Source organism: Aspergillus novofumigatus (genome assembly GCF_002847465.1).
Source record: "Aspergillus novofumigatus IBT 16806 chromosome Unknown P174scaffold_7, whole genome shotgun sequence".
NCBI classification, from domain to species: Eukaryota; Fungi; Ascomycota; class Eurotiomycetes; order Eurotiales; family Aspergillaceae; genus Aspergillus; species Aspergillus novofumigatus.
Genome location: NW_020194280.1, coordinates 1,796,415 through 1,812,172, shown reverse-complemented (window position 1 = coordinate 1,812,172; position 15,758 = coordinate 1,796,415). Strand labels below are relative to the sequence as shown.

The 15,758-nt window shown below is 49.5% G+C and overlaps 4 protein-coding genes across 4 annotated transcripts; 1 reads left to right on the top strand and 3 right to left on the bottom strand.

Moving 5' to 3' along the window:
- Positions 1-265: 265 nt before the first annotated feature.
- On the bottom strand, positions 266-1,891 carry P174DRAFT_506684 (ankyrin). Its single transcript, XM_024831320.1, has 3 exons — positions 1,385-1,891; positions 845-1,325; positions 266-790 (listed from the first exon to the last, which is right to left on the bottom strand). The coding sequence occupies exons 1-3, from the start codon at positions 1,708-1,710 to the stop codon at positions 560-562; spliced, it is 1,038 nt and encodes a 345-aa protein (XP_024679732.1). The 5' UTR covers positions 1,711-1,891; the 3' UTR covers positions 266-559.
- Positions 1,892-3,970: 2,079 nt separating this feature from the next.
- Positions 3,971-7,217, top strand: P174DRAFT_423979 (uncharacterized protein; the record flags this gene model as incomplete). Its single annotated transcript, XM_024825163.1, has 4 exons — positions 3,971-4,084; positions 4,142-5,913; positions 5,979-6,887; positions 6,989-7,217. The coding sequence occupies 4 exons, from the start codon at positions 3,971-3,973 to the stop codon at positions 7,215-7,217; spliced, it is 3,024 nt and encodes a 1,007-aa protein (XP_024679731.1).
- A 2,930-nt stretch (positions 7,218-10,147) lies between these two features.
- P174DRAFT_444895 (DUF2855 family protein) lies at positions 10,148-11,679 on the bottom strand. The gene is made up of 4 exons (XM_024828200.1): positions 11,430-11,679; positions 10,796-11,381; positions 10,578-10,760; positions 10,148-10,528 (listed from the first exon to the last, which is right to left on the bottom strand). The coding sequence occupies exons 1-4, from the start codon at positions 11,621-11,623 to the stop codon at positions 10,232-10,234; spliced, it is 1,260 nt and encodes a 419-aa protein (XP_024679730.1). The 5' UTR covers positions 11,624-11,679; the 3' UTR covers positions 10,148-10,231.
- A 197-nt stretch (positions 11,680-11,876) lies between these two features.
- On the bottom strand, positions 11,877-13,334 carry P174DRAFT_453998 (serine hydrolase domain-containing protein; the record flags this gene model as incomplete). Its single annotated transcript, XM_024829196.1, has 4 exons — positions 11,877-12,177; positions 12,230-12,873; positions 12,897-13,205; positions 13,250-13,334. 4 exons carry the CDS (start codon positions 13,332-13,334, stop codon positions 12,043-12,045), a joined length of 1,173 nt encoding a protein of 390 aa, XP_024679729.1. The 3' UTR covers positions 11,877-12,042.
- Between the last annotated feature and the right edge of the window lie 2,424 nt (positions 13,335-15,758).

The following is a 15,758-nucleotide window of genomic DNA, read 5'->3' as shown; positions in this document are numbered from 1 at the left end:
TGATTTAATCTCCGAGCCCCTCTTAGACAGGGTGTTGGATCTCCTTTCCAGTTCTACCCAGAGAATTCAGGAACTGGTCCGAATCCAGTTTTCAGCTTTGACTAGTCACTGGAGTCAGACTAGAAGGCGCTAGCCAGGGTCGCTTAGAGTTGTAGAGTCTTTACAAACATCTGGCGTAGAGGTGGATGCCTCGCCCCGCCCTGACCCTCTGGCGGCTGGTACCTCGGTATTATTACATGTTACAATGACAGGAAGTTACCGGAGGCTTACATTATCTCATGTCAACCAAAATGACGGCAGGATAGAATACCATAATCATTCAGCCATTGCCGTCTCATGTATAATATATCCCAGGGGGAAATCATCAAAGACTGACATAGTACAACGGAACGAATCCTGGCGAATCAGTGGTGGAAAGGAGGAAAGGAATAGCAGGTATTTGGAGTACTTCAGGACAATTAGTTATGCTACAGCAAGCTGAAGCATACTCCGTACAAAGGAATAACATCCGACCGCCCGTAAGACTGAAGGAGCTCGTGTTTCCTGTGTAGCCAACCTACTACCCTGCTCTACTACCGCGAAACAAGCCATTAACCGCAGTAGATCTAGTTAGGAGACACTTGGTACGACTCCGTGTTCGGCTGCTAATACTATCCTGAGAAATAACCCCCATCGGAGTATTCTTAACAGCAGTATGCTGGCTATTGGTTTTCTGTCTCTTTGCTGTAGGCTCTGTAGCATTCTCGGCGCTTGACTTCTCTGTATTAGCTTGTACCGCGTTTGTTGCATGCTTATGCTTGGTCAGCTTTCTAGACAAAGCGGTTATAGAATGAGTGTGACTAACTTCTGCATCTACAAGGAGTTTGAGTATACTCTGATACTTGGCCTGCATGCTAGGATGCTTGACCTGTATGTGTAACTCGGCTACTTCCGCAGGGCTTCGGTCACGGAATTGTTTGCACCCCGGTCGCGCCGTAGGATCTGCGCCCGCGTCTAGTAGTATTTGGACCACGTCCTCCATGGCGAAACGGACAGCACAGTGTAAAGGCGTGCCCCAGTTCGCGGAGGTCGTGTTCGGATCAAGACCCTTGGCAAGAAGGAATCTAGTTTTGAACGCTGTATTCGACCTGCTCCAACAAATAGCGGAAAAGAAGAGACTGGATTCCACCTTAGCCCCATATTCAACGAGCAGGTCGAACACAGCTCCGTTGTCTTTATAGGCCATGTTAAGGGCGCTGGCGAGAGGTTTTGTCTTTGTTGGGCCGCAACGGTTGGGGTCAACACCTCGCTCCAGTAACTCGCGAGCACAGGCAGCATTCAAAAAGCTATGTTCCCTAGAAGTTAGTCTTGCAATCAGGGGCTACCCAACTGGCCATCAACGTACCGGAGAAGAGGCTCGCCGGAGGACGTGGTACATTTTCTAGGTTTCAGGCCACGGTCAAAGTAGAGGCGAATTACACGCGGGTCCTGATGGCCTTCCTTCCCGCAAAGAGAGCCTACTGTGCGGGATGTCATGGGCACGCCGGCATCGAAGAGCGCGGCCACGATATCCAGATGTGCCGCTTGGGTGGCGCGGCTGAGTCCGGTGTCAAGAGACTCAGCAGAGAGTCGCCCGCTCGCGAGGGCCTCCTGGACTTTCGGCAGGTCACCATTACCACACGCAACAAGAAATGTGTTGATATAAGCTGTATTTGCGCTGTTGGGTGGCATATTATAAACAAGACAGAGATTTGAATGGGAATGGGGGTATGTACTGCAGAGAAGTTGCAGGCTTGGAGCTTCGAGGACAAATTTATGCGTGTAAGGGCAGGCGGTGGCGAAAGCGGAGACAAAGACCAATAGGTACAGTTAGACTGGCTGGGGTTGGATATGGGTTGATCCACAGCATGTCTGATCCAACCCACGTGGATTATGGGTAAACCATCAGGTATCTCACCCACCCTCGTATCCACGCGGGTTGGACTGTGGATAATATGGATATCCATACAACCTAGTCAGGTGACCTCTAGCATTCAGATTACCACCTATTATTCTAGTATTATACCTCAACCCCGGGGAACCTATATATTTGTTAGATTACATGATTATTAGGTATATAAATATTATATATTACCTATTGTATAAGCTGAAATAGGCTTATATTAGGGAGTAGGGGTGCTCCATAAGCTGAGAATGAAAAGTCGGTGCAGAGATATATATATCTTACCCTCACTATCCTAATGTTACAGCACCAACGCCACCGCACTGGCGCAAGGCGGATGTGATGGGCAAAATCAGGGAACAGCGAACAGCCAATCAATCCCCAGTACCTGAGTATGCGATATGGAGGAGACTAGCTTCGGGGATACTATCCTGACCAACACGTGACTGCTACCCCAGGATGAGGGTATCGCCAAGACAAGGAGTATCAGAAGCTACTCTACGATCTACTCTGTGGATACTCCAGGAGTAGCGATAGGAGTCGCGATGAAGTCGCGGCTAAGAAACTATATAAGGACACTCATTACCATTGTATCTAGCACTCTTAGTTTAGTTCCTCGCGCTCAATAACAATCTCTCACTTGAGTACAAGTTCACTAGTCTGATTCGTCAATCATCAGTTACTCTCTACTATTAAGGATACATCCTTAATAGGCCTTGCTTCTATCTTTACTGTTCATTGACATTGTGTGTTACCTTTGGATTGTCCTTGATCTACGAGAGATCATTGTACCATTTTATCAAGACGTATACCTGGTTGGTATAGCGTTATGGGCTACCTGGTCAGTAGGCCGCAGGCAAGTATCGGGTATAGTCCAGGGACTATATCAACCCGTTCCCAAAGTAGTTGACTAGCGGAAGAACAGCAGAGACGGATCCCAGGGTGTGACACCTAATCATCATCCTCTTAAATCTAAAAATCACTATGACTCTAGTCTTTCTTAATAGATCTAATAATTTTATTTTATATATAGCTAAATAGGATTATTCTCTATATATAAATATAAAAATATCCCCCTATCTAGGCCTAGATCTAGTTAGAAAGCTTATCAGTTTAAGATAACCTAGATCACATGCACCCAATGGTTTAATCCATATCCACGTGGGTTGGATTAGGGCTGGCAATTGGTGGATTGGGTAAGCCAGTCTAGGTACAGTTGTAGTAGCCTTTTGTTAGAAAATAGAATACCGCTATGATCTACAGATATGAGACGCTACCCTGACTGGGATAATATCCGGATACTCTTTTGGCCTAGTGGTATTATAATTTGATACCTTTTGATATAAAAAGGTTAGGTACCATTCAGAGCGGGTCCAGTCCCTTGACATTATTAGTCTCAGCACTTAGCCGAAAGCGCCGAGTACATCCGTCAATAATGACTTGAATTCTACCTTACAGTCCTAAACGCCCTTTTCCTGAGATGCAGTCTGTGATCTTACATTGGCCCATTTCTCCCAATGTACTACTAGTATAGCGCATAATATGGTACTGCTATTTTGCCCTCGCTACGAGATTTAGCCGAGAAATCTCTCCAATTCTGTGATAGTACATGACTAGTTACTCCTAGGGACCTAGGCTGATCCAGTCGAACCGCCACTCTCATGGAACAATGCTCGGATGATTGTACACTTTGGTCCTAGGACTTTCTAAGGCTTCCTAGGGCTTATAGAACCACAAGAGGATGGTGGCTCAAGAGCAAGCCTGTAGTAGTCCGGATGTGTGTGTACCATTGCGAGCCTGGTGACCCCCACTTGCCTGACTTTCATTTCCACAATTCGGACTGTATCCTCGCCCTCTTCAACTGCCTGAGTACAGTACACTTGTCTGAGATTAGCAGTTCGCCGGAGCTAAGAAATGTGCGGAGCCTCGCCTCTGAGCTCCATTTCTGTACAATTGAGGATCAAAGGGTATATAGAGTAGTCAATACACACTCTACGGCATCTCACTCGAGTTTCGGGACTACACCCATTTTCCTTTCCTCGGGACACAATGGCGCCCCCGACGCTCCTGTTATTGTCTCTTGGTATTCTCTTCTCTATACTTGCTCATGCGGATGATGAGTATTTTTCCGTGGGTGACCTGAGCCAGTACACCACGGATGGAGTATGTCTTTACGGCTTCCCACTACGTTCTCTCCGCAAGCATCTGACGCCTCTCTAGGTCCCCACACCCGTGCTCACCGGGTCCGTGATTGAAATTACTGCGGTGGGTGACCCGGCTGGGAATGGAATCTTAGCATTCCTGTCTCCAGATATGCAGACCAGTCTGAAATCCACCATGGATAGCGACTGCGCGGCGGATATTGACTCAAAGTGCTACCAAGAGGTCCTGGACGTCCTTGAGGGCACTGGCCGCACTCTCCAATCCCGCAGTCTGAACCCACCCGCACTAGAGCCGCGCAACTTGGCTTATCTAGGGGCTGGCGCGATGGCGATTATCGGCTTCATAATCGCAAAAGTCTACCGGGACGACAAGGTGGTTCCGGTGCCCATCAAGATTCCCCCGGCGCAACTGGAGGACTCTTTCAATCTGGAAACCGCTACCGCCATCGTCTTCATCACTGACTTCAGCCAGCCAGAGCAGACCATCACGCAACCTCCAGAGCAGGACACGGCGACTGGACTGCCAGCCACGATTACCACCTTTGCGAGTGCCGGGAACGGCGCGAGTGCGGGAGATATGGGCATCCAGTTGGACTCGACGGTGGCAGCGCACCTCCAGACGCTGCTTTCCGGCTCGGACAACAGCAACTGCGACATAGGCGCCGATTTCTTTTCTTCATCCTCCCTCCGGTCTCGTTCGCTGGACATGGCCAGCGTCATCTGCGGCGCCGAAAACATCCTCGCCGACGGCATCGGCCGGGATGGATATCCCAACTGGCTGCTCATGAATCACGGAAACTTTCCGTGGACCAATGCAGAGCTTGTGGCAGGTGTAAATACTGTCGTGCAGTGGGCACTCACTCAGGCTGACCGGCTGAATCCGGCGATCAGCGCATCTCATCTCCACGGGCTGGCTGTCGGGGCCTTTGCCTTGTCGTGGCTCTACTTCACCAACGGGGCCATCACGATCAATAATGTGATCCCCGCCGCATCGCTCCAGGGGGGTCCTACCGCCACGGTGTGCCAAGCGCAGACAGCGACCCAATGCGGCGTTGAGTGCGAGGTCCAGACATTCGCCCCTCAATTCGCCTGCTCAACTGCCTGCTTGACCGTCACGTCTTGCGATGCGCAGGACGCCCTCACCACCACCCTCACAGCCACCATGACTGCTGTCGGCGCGGACCCAACGGGGAATTCGTCGACTGCGACTGGCCAGGGGCAACAGATTGCTGTCGCTTCGTACATCAACCCGCTTGGTGACCCGGCCGCGTGGAATCGGCTGATCGCGTATGATGTGAAGAAGATGCCTATCTTAGTTGCCAACGTCGTGAACGGCCCGGATTCGGCTCTTGACTCGAACTGGCAAGGTGTGATCCAGCGTGCCTCGGCTGCGGGTAAAACAGTGCTTGGTTATGTACGGACTGGATACCTGGGCGTGAGTGTCCAGAAATTCCAAACACGGCTGGGCTCGGGGAATCTGGCGGATTGGACTGCTCAGATCGAGGAAGATGTTGATATGTGGTACAAGCTTTACGGCGATAATATCGGCGGTATCTTCTTTGACGAGGGCTGGCCCGAATGTGGTGACAATAATGAATATGCGGATCTGTATAAGTATATCAACGCCTATACGAAACGTGCTCACCCCGGTGCATTTACAGTCCTGAACCCCGGATCGCCTATAGCATCTTGCTTCGAGGATACCATGGATACCCTTCTGACCTTTGAGCTGAACTACGATTCCTACATCAACTCCTACACACCTAACAATTGGACCCCAGTGACCCGCGGAAACTCTGGCATATTGTCTACAATGTGCCCGAATCCGCGGTCAGTGAGGTAGCCAGTCTAGCCAAGGAGCGCGGGGTGAGCTTCCTTCAACTTACAGACGACAGCTTGCCCAATCCATACGACACGCTGCCTGCGGATTCATACGTCCAAAGCATGATGAACGCAATCAGTGGTGGCTCCCCATTGAATACAGATGCAGCATCCTGGACCTCTGGAGGCGCCGCAGGAGCGGTGTCTGGATTATCAGTTGTGACTTCGGACTATAGTTCTGCTCAGTTATCCTGGAACGGGGCCTCGAATTCTCTTGGCTACCATGTGTATTCGGGTGATGGTGTTGTTGCAAGTGTTCCAAGCTCAATGACGACGATCACGATTGGCGGTCTTGCATCCGGAACTAGCTACATATTTCATGTAAGTGCAGTAGGTGGAGGCGGCAGTCTAGGGTCAGCTTCGAATACAGTTACTGTGAATACCGAATCTTTACCTGGTGGGAAGACAGTTGTTAACTACGACTCCTCTCCTTCAGCGACTTCGACCACTATCCAGGCGGACATTCTAGTACCTTACTCGTTTGTCCGCCTCTATCTCTGGGACTCCGTGGGCTGTGACTTCGATACTGATCCAGGATGGAGTGTTAACTTCAACATTGACCATTACGCCTGCACCCACTACATGGTCGAAGGCACTACACTCTACAAGTATAACGGTGTACTTCCTGAAGGCTCCACGGCGCCCCCATGGTCGTGGGAGGTAGTCAGCACCATCACCCTGGATATCACCGGCTACACTTACAAGTGGACGTTACCCCTGGGGACTTCCACTTTCGACACGAGCAAATTCGTGGTTCAGGCGCAAGGCTATAATCCCTTAACCAACGCCTTTGAGCCCGACCCCACTGCTTATGACTGCGAGGGCTCGACCATGTGCACGACCCCCGATTTTGTGAAGTGGTGTGACCAGGCCGTCAATACCCTGCAGCGAAACGACCAGCCCTCTTACTTTGCTACGTCTGCGTGAGTGACCTGCTCGTTTGCCATCAGTCATTGCTCGATTGGCATGCAACATTCTTATTATCCCTTGTACACTCAATGCCAATGCTGATCTATGTCTCTAGGAACGAGTCGGGCATTAATCTGTCCGGCAACTGCTGGGGCGATCAGATTCGGGGCTGCGGCGTGTTCATCCAGGGCGATGCCCACTGCAGTATCAGTGGTAACGACATATGGAATGACTACCAGAACATCCGCAACATTGGCGGCTGTAAAAGGTGTGGCTCGTTCCACAGGGAAGACGGCTGTCTGATTACTATCAACTATGTCTATTCATGTGACAACCACTGGTAGACCGTGGCCGACGTGCGCACTATCCTAGGGGAGCTCACGGTTCATGATAATGCGAGGTCAAGGTGGAATGTTGTTGTTCTGTGGATACGTTTTGCTATCGCCAAGCGGCCAAATCGGATCAATTGCATGCATGGTCAAAGAAATGCTTACGGGCTGAGTGCTCATTTTGGCTGGTGTAAGTGATATCTGGCAGAAGCGTAAAGACTGTTCTCCGATTAGCTGTCTGTCGATATACAAGATATGCGTAAGATTACCTTGTATGAGGACAATAGAGGATGATAGTTATAATTGCTTCTTAGGGATCTCCTGATGAAAGCTGTCGTTGACAGAGAGCAACGTATTTATCAATTAGGACATTGCAATCGCCTATGTCCTAGATTACCCAGTTGCCGCCGCAAACTAGGCATCACTGTGGAAATGAGGGAACAGTGAATAGGATGCCCGTTCCTGTCTTTGTTCATTAGTCGACGCGCTCTCCTGCCGAGTGCCAAAGACAGCTGCATTGATGAAACGGGCGGTATTCCAGAGGTCCATTCACACATTGGTTCGCTGGCGTGGCCTTCATTCCGTAAGTCTCTCTCGTCATTAACCGCTCCAACCGGTCTCCACAAAGTTGTCTTCTTCCACCAAATGACTGACGAGGCGTTCCTATTGAAGCAGGATGTGTCCAGTCTGCAGTTAGATTGCTATACATGTTAACAAGCAATGCCGTTATGATCCCCGACAATGAGCTATAAGCCATGTACGCTCATCAATAATGCATCCAGGCTTGCAATGTGAATCTCCATACAGGTCAGTCATCTATGCTTAGCGATTGAATAAGGTCTATTGCCTAGAATGCCATCTCTTTGCAAGTGCAGAATCGTGAGGCCCGAGCTGAAGCTAGAATGGTTATTCTTTGATATATATACTGGAGAATTGCAATGGATTGAGAGTATGAGACAAGTGATTCAAGACAATGTCTGAATACCAAGAGGCTGTGTTCTTTAGTATACACTAAACCATATAAATTGGAGGTGTTAATGGACTCGACGGTTAATCCTACCCGCGGGCATGATTATATTGTGAATAATCTTTAGGAATTGTAGGATGAGCCCTGAATCGAAGTATGCCTCTATACAATGGCCTACTTAAGTCAATAGTTGTAGTACAATGCATACCAAGAGTCGAGTCCCAAGTCCGAGCGATCAACAATATTACTGCACACTTCAGTCCATGTAGATTCTCTTAGGGTACATAAGTAGATCAAATGATCTCTCCTTGCGCGGTAACAAAGCTATATAAGGATACTGGGACAGTAGCTCCTCGTTCCATGGTAGACTAGATAAAAGCTTCAAGGGCCTTGTTGATGCTATTTCGACGTCATTCCCTCTACTTGATGAGTGAGTCATCCAATGCACTACAAATCTCTATCGCAAAATTACCCATTTTCCTCCAGCATTCCATGCTACCAAAAGTTATGTCGCCCCAACGCACAGAACTCGGACATTTCGCAAGGCTGCCGCCTGAGCTGCGGCTCTGTATATGGGACTGGCTACTCCCTTATGCAGACACCGAACGGTATCCGGGAAAAGAACTGCCGTGGCCGAGACCAAACACTTCGCTCACTATCCTTCGCACTAGCAGGAGGCTACACGACGAGATATCTCATCATCTGTATTCCAACCTTACCGTTTCATTCACCATTGATCCGCTCGAGTCAGTATGGACTTACTGTAGACTCCCAAAATTCAGGCTGAGATTCACCATTGGCTGTATGGGCCGCGCATTCTATCGCGGCCTGAACAATTTCCCTTTCCACAGGGTACCTGTGCGCGTCGACATCTTGCCACCAAAACCCTCAAGTCCTGGCCAACTGATACTACTGTTCGAAAGGCTCCAGGTGCTAGTGGACTTTCTCAGTATGGCAAAGTCTATAAAAACCGTGGATATCCACTTTCGTCACGCAGCAGACAAGCGAAGAAAATGGCATAAGCAAGGGAAACCACTGAGAAGTCTGACATATGCGCCGTGGTTCGAGTACGAATTCATGGACCACCAGATCGTCTCCCTACCATTCTGTCGATTACACAATGTCTCATCCAAGACACGGCATTACTCGAAAACATGCTCCAGGGCCCTAGATTGGACGATTCCCGCACGCGCAGGGGTGTGTTTCAGACGCGATGGGGACCAGATCATCGATGAATTTGACGATATCGACCTCTTCTTTTCAAAACTCAACGATTGCTTCGTTTATCGAGTTGAGAAGGGATTGCCCGGGGAAGCAGCCCGTGAACTGCGGTATCAACTGGAGCGATGGGTAAAAGCAGGCATGCAGAAAGACGCTGTCAAATTTGACATATACTGTTGGTCAGGAGGGCGCAGAAACCAACACAGTGTATGCTCAGAGGTGTTTGAAAGGCCTCATATTTAGGTAGTGGATGATATGCTGCCAGTACTTGGAGCATCACACTTTCCCAATTGAGATATTGCGTACAAGCAACCGACACCTCCACAACAGCTCCTTCCTCTTATGTAGAGCAAGCAAAGTGAGATGTTTATATGATTGGGTCCCTGCTCTGAAAGAGTATGGAAAAGCTAAAGTTCAAGGTTATTATAGTTGGCGGATCCGTTGCTGGATTAATCTTGGCACATTGCCTGGATCGAGCCAATATCGACCATGTCGTGCTTGAGAAAAGAAGCGAGATTGCGCCCCAGGAAGGTGCTTTCGTTGGTATCTGGCCAACTGGAACCAGGGTGTTTGAACAGCTTGGTCTCTTATGATGAGATGGAAAAACACAGTTCACCGTTCCGCCAAATCCGTATTTGTTCCCCAGATGGTTTCTCCTTCAGCAGCTCCTTTCTCGAGTTCGTCAACGAAAGGTTGGCATTCCCCTCTCCGGACAACATAGTCTTCCAGTGAGAATCAACCGAATTTCTGTACAAGTCTGGAGTCTTTTGGCTTGAGCAATTCTACGGACACTTAGATAGAAGCACTATCGGCTCCCTGGACATGCCTCGACAAGATCTCTCTACAGAGCATAAACCAATCCCTCTTCAGGGCGCACTTCCCCATTTGAAAGTCGTTCCCATCCCCCGTAGATTCCATTATCGCCATCAATGCCTTCTCCCCAGACTAACTGCATGTCAGGGATAGCGGAGGCACGGTCTGCTAACCATTCCTTCCACCTGCGCGAGACGTTTCCGAAATATGCTTCAGCACCATCCCGGTCGATGATTGCGTCCTGGATGCCAGAGGTGTTGTACTGGATCTTTCCCATTGACTGCATAGCTGCACCAGCTGCCTGGACTTCCTCCGTCGTGTACACCTGAACAGAAGTCAGCGGAATGCCTCAAGAACCATGGACAGAGACTAACCTTCTGCTGACTGCCCACCTGCAGAATCACAGTTTTACATGACCGGAGCGCTGACTCCTGAAGATTCTGGCACATCAGACTGAGGGCATTCTCTCGGGCCCCGCAATCTATAATCACCACCTTTGACGGCTGCAGACCCTCAATCCACCCGGTTGCTTCGTCGATTTGCGTATATGCAAATGCCTTGGACACATCCCCCAGCCTTTCCTATCTGCAACCTTCTGCAAAACACCAGGCGATGAAGTAATCTGTACCAATCCCGGAGGCCCAGTTGCCCTGGCCCGATCGAAGAGACACCACGAAAACGAGCGCGCAGTCTTGGTCGACGCAGCCAAAATTACCACAACTGCTGACGAGAGATCCGCATCGTCCGAGGACCAGGGCAGTCTGCTCGCCGCGCCAAGCGGGTGGACTGGTTCTCGTGCTCGCGGGTCAGGAGGAAACACATACTCACTCAGCAGGTATCCCGCGACCCAGACCCCTCGGAAGAGGACACTCCACCCCCTCTCATCCAACTCCGTTTCTTCGTCAGAGGGTACCTGTTCGTAGCGATTGTATATGGGCATCAGCTGTTGCCGGTGGCTGCTAACCTCCGCCCAGTAACCTGCAGGCTCGCTAGGTTCCAAGCGGAGGAGAGAAGGCGACGTTGAGGTAGGCCAGTATCCCCAGATGAGGGAATCTGGCGGGATTCCAGAAACGTTGCTCTCGGTGACAGTGGCGTATCCCCATGCCGGGACGATGCCCCAGGAAGACTGGTCGTTGTACAGGGACGGCGCGGTAGGTGGTACCGGATACGTTTTCCACCTGTGGCTGTCAGTGAGTACGAAAGATATAAAAGCCAGGCCGGCATACCAATGCAGTAGATCCCCTCCACGGGCGTAACTGAGGTTGTTGGAAGTTAATCCTAGAAAGATCGGCCGCGCACGGAGCGACGAGGAAGGCAGCTTTTGGTCTATTGATGAAGGAATATTCACCACAGCGTGTTGGCGGTTGTCGGCCTTGCAGACAACGTGGATCATCTCCGGGTTTATAGGGGTGGACTGCATTCCGACTGGGATTTTTCGTGATGTGATTTTGGTGTGTGTGTGAGAGAGGAAGTGTTTTAGGACGAAGAGCCTAATGACGTCTTCTTCCGATTTTGTCCTTTGTGCTCTTTTCTAATCTGATCCCTGTCCCTCAGCCCCTCCCCTTCTTTAGTCGCTTGAGGCGGCCGATAATCCCCGTAGCGGGGGAAAATTGTTTCAGATACGCAAATGTCAGATTTTCGTCAGTCAGGGCCAAAGCGGCGACATTCAGCTGGCACAATGTTCAAAAGCTGCATCTGAATCGCTAATGCTGGACAATTCCCGAGCAAATATCTAGAAAACAGAATCTTACATGAAGTTGAGAATGTTACCCTGTCTTCTTATATATGCGGTGAGCCCAAAAATAACCCCATCATTTGACTTCAAACCCAGTCACTGGTCTAAACAACCTGACTTCCGAGGAGCTGGCACATTCCTTCCTCGAACAACCTCACAAGTTCCTGCGCTTTCGGATCGGCCGGCGGCAGCAACTGCATACCAACAACACCACACAGTCCTCTTGCCCGGTCAATGAACTGGGAATGTCAGCAATCAGCACTTCCAACCTAGATCTTACCGGGGAGTTACCCAGAAAATATTCGGCATGCCGCTCCAAATCATAGTGCCCTTGGACCTTCTCGTTCGGCCGTCGCTCTGAACCAAGACACCGCCCAAGCCCCAGTCATATTCCATATCTGAGGGGAAATCGCCGATGAATAGCTTTAGCTTCTCTGGATCCTGAAAAAGGGCCTTCTGTGCGGCCTTGCTCTCCGCCGTCAGCTGTGGCTGGAAAAACTGGTCAGCAGTCTCCTTCCGCAGCAGTTTCCCGTCGTTGACAAGCAAAGATGTCAAAATCTTCATATAATCCTCGAGATTGCCATAAGCACCTTGTCCGCCAAAGCAATCCTCCGCCCCGTCAGTAAGGTACGGTCCATTGTAAGGTTCCACGCCACCAGACGCAGTTCTCGCAGTCATGGTCGCTAGTTTGCCTTGAATGGACGGATGCTTGTGCGGCCAAAAGGTGATGCTGGTGATATCAAGAGGATCGAAAATGTGCTTCCGAAAGTAGGACTCCAGTGTCTCTCCCGTGACTCTCTCCACGACCTTTCCTGCCCAGTCAACACCCGGGCTGTAGCCCCAGCCAGTCCCTGGCTCGTACGCCAATGGGTAAGCGAAGCGTTCCACAACAGTCGACCCAGTTTGTGGGGCCCGGTTGTTCAGAGCCCCCATCTCTGGAGCAACGGGTTCATGGCACCGTAGGCAAGGCCAGCGCTATGGGTGAGCAAATATCGCAGCTTGAGCGGGTTCGCCCGCTTCCGGTACTGTGGTTCCCCGTTCCTCTCGTCAAACCCTAAGAGCACATCTTGCTCCGCGAGTTCAGGGATGATCGGTGACATATCGTCGTCCAGGTTGAGCTTCCCCGCCTCCACTAGCTGCATCACCGCGATACAAGTGATTAATTTCGTGGCAGAAGCAAAAGAAAGCACTGTGTCCGTTCGCATCAAACTTTCCTCTCCATCTCCAAATGTGCGGCGACCAAATGCTTTTGAGTAGTTGAATTTACCTGTAGCGGTCAGTGGAGCTCAGATACTGGCCCGGTAGATATACGAGAAGTATCCCTGCCTAGAATAATGGCACCCAGGATGGAGCCGTTCTCTGTCGCCTCTGCGAAGACTTCGTCCAAGGAGGCCATGGCTTCGCCTTTTTCTCAAACGCTCTGCCGCGAGGTACTTGGGTAGTAGTATTCCGTAGTCAGCAAAGGAGGGCTATGGACGATTCTTAAAATCATCCATGGAAGGTGGGATTATAAATCAATAAGGATGAAAGAGGGTTCTATATTCTTCGACTAAGATAGTTACCTGGCATGGATATTTGTCAGCAGTTCCCCTCAAATTGGGGTCCCCGCATCAAAGCTCCACATAAGTTTTGAAAGGCTCAATCCTATACGGAGTACGGAGCAGTATAATGATACAGGCAGCATGGAGTAACTATTGGTGTGTGGACTCGCTACTACCCATTGATCATTTACAACCGTTCTATGATGTCACGTTCTGCCAAGCACATCGGGACTCTCCTTATTTCATCTTATACACATATACTCGATTTCAACCGGAGACTCATTCAAAAAGGAGTCGCTGCGTGAATTCGACTTCGCTCGTCAGCATGCGGTCCAATGCCTCGTACCTGATCCAAAGGTAGATGTCTCAACCGTTCACCTTTTTTAGGACGAAAGTAATGGTTTCCTCGGTCTCAATTGCATTGCATATCCAGATGCCAACCATTACCGGATACTTTGATAATGAGGGAGATCAATTCGAAAGAAGCCTTGTGGACAGCTGCAATAGGAGTACATTACCGTGACAGCAAAAACCGGACAAAGAACATGGACCAGAGACAATCCCCTAGCATTACCTGCGCAAATATAGCCACACAGGTGGCAGTAAGGGAATTTGAGGACGCGGCCACCCCTGCAGAAGGTGGCGTGTTAAGACTTTTGAAACACAAGGAGGTTCTCCTTCCAGCGCCACTCTGTTTGACTTGATCATTTTTGGCTTCATTGGGAGATTAACCTTATCGTTAAATTGGCTCCACTAAAGCATAATAAAACCCGGGAAGATCCTGCCATAATAGATATCGATACTATTCCAGAGCCATTAATAAAGATAAAGGTTTTCCATAAAACTAATGAGGCAAAGAACCTAACTATTAATGTTCAGCCTAAGAAATAACAGATCATTGCTGTTGAAACCAGCAATAGCCTAATACAGTAAATCTTGTTTAGCTAGCTTCAGTCAAACATCCATGATGAGGTAGTAGAAAACGACTTCACACGGACACAAGCTACGCGAGAGAGGACTGTTAGCCAGAGCAGCGAATGGACAGGGTACCCCTTTAATGGCGCGTTGGTGATTGAGCTCCATCCATTGCACCCGATGATTGCTAATTTACGCTACCCAGTGCTGTGGCAGTTACAAAATATTAGCAATTACAGGCTCATGAACTGAGTCAGACAATGTTAGTAGGAAAAGAAAGCACTTGACTACATGACAGACGTCATTCTACAGTCGGTATTACCAGCTGTTTTAAGCCATACTAACGACATAATCAGTCTAGTCGTGAATGATTGGCATTGGCATTACATGAAATGTAATCCAGCGTCCGTCTTTTCTCCGTATAGTAAGGCTTCCACGCATGTTGTAACTGTGGCAAGAAGGTATAGCAAGAAAACTGGAAAGCGAGGCACTATACGTCCAGCGAGAGACGCCTCTTGAGATCGGATGTTTGGGCTGCAACACTCAGCAGGGCCGTGGATACGGCCGGCTCGGTGTTATGCTACCCGTGGATAATTATAATTACTGTTTCCGCTTCATAGAGACAATTGATAATACCTAGCTGGGCATTTTCCTTTGCCGTTATGTCGCGGCAAGCCTCAATAGGGGCGACATCCTGGATATTAATACCCCTGCCGATGCTGAGAAAGCCGAGAACTAGTGACAACCAGGTGCGCGTGGAACAGGATGACATCCGCGAGATGCCTTGGTTTCTGCTCGAAACCGAATCTGTCTTTGAACGAGTCCCTGCTAATAAGCCTGTGTGTAAATGCTACATAGATGCGACATACTCTTTTGGGCTAAGGGGGCTTTAAATGGCTTTACAATATGTAGGGATTATCATGACAGACTGGGGGGGCAACAACTTGCGTCGCCGAATAACTCATAAGGAGCACGTACCTAATTAGGAATCCTGCATGTATGTTTGTCTGAGACTTTTCCTAGAGGGTGTACTTGAACAGAGGTTGGCTATCTGACATAAACAAACTCAGATTGAAAAAGGTCTCTTTTCAAGGTAGCTATGGATTTTCCCTCCCCAATAGTGCTACATTCCACTAATAGCGGCTTTTAGTTCTTATGTATCCTTATAATATCCACTATGATTGCTCTGCGGTGGGGATAGCATACGCTAGCCCCATCAGTTAGGGGGTAGGCGGGCCGCGGGCGCTAGGTCTTGTTACAGGCCTAGGAGATAGTTGTTAGTAGCCATTATATGAATACAGTCTAGCGCCTAGAAGATTAGTGAGACGGATTGGTGCTACCTGATAGGTATGTGGAAGAATGAC

Bases quoted from the DNA above. Each gene is read 5' to 3' on its own strand.
- P174DRAFT_444895 (XM_024828200.1), bottom strand. From the start codon at position 11,623: ATGCAGTCCACCCCTATAAACCCGGAGATGATCCACGTTGTCTGCAAG. The intron at 11,382-11,429 runs GTATGCCGGCCT...TGACAGCCACAG, and splicing joins GGAGGGGATCTACTGCATTG to GTGGAAAACGTATCCGGTAC. The intron at 10,529-10,577 runs GTTAGTCTCTGT...ACTTCTGTTCAG, and splicing joins AGGTGGGCAGTCAGCAGAAG to GTGTACACGACGGAGGAAGT.
- P174DRAFT_506684 (XM_024831320.1), bottom strand. From the start codon at position 1,710: ATGCCACCCAACAGCGCAAATACAGCTTATATCAACACATTTCTTGTT. The intron at 1,326-1,384 runs GTACGTTGATGG...TAGGGAACATAG, and splicing joins TCCGGCGAGCCTCTTCTCCG to CTTTTTGAATGCTGCCTGTG. The intron at 791-844 runs GTTAGTCACACT...ACCAAGCATAAG, and splicing joins AACTCCTTGTAGATGCAGAA to CATGCAACAAACGCGGTACA.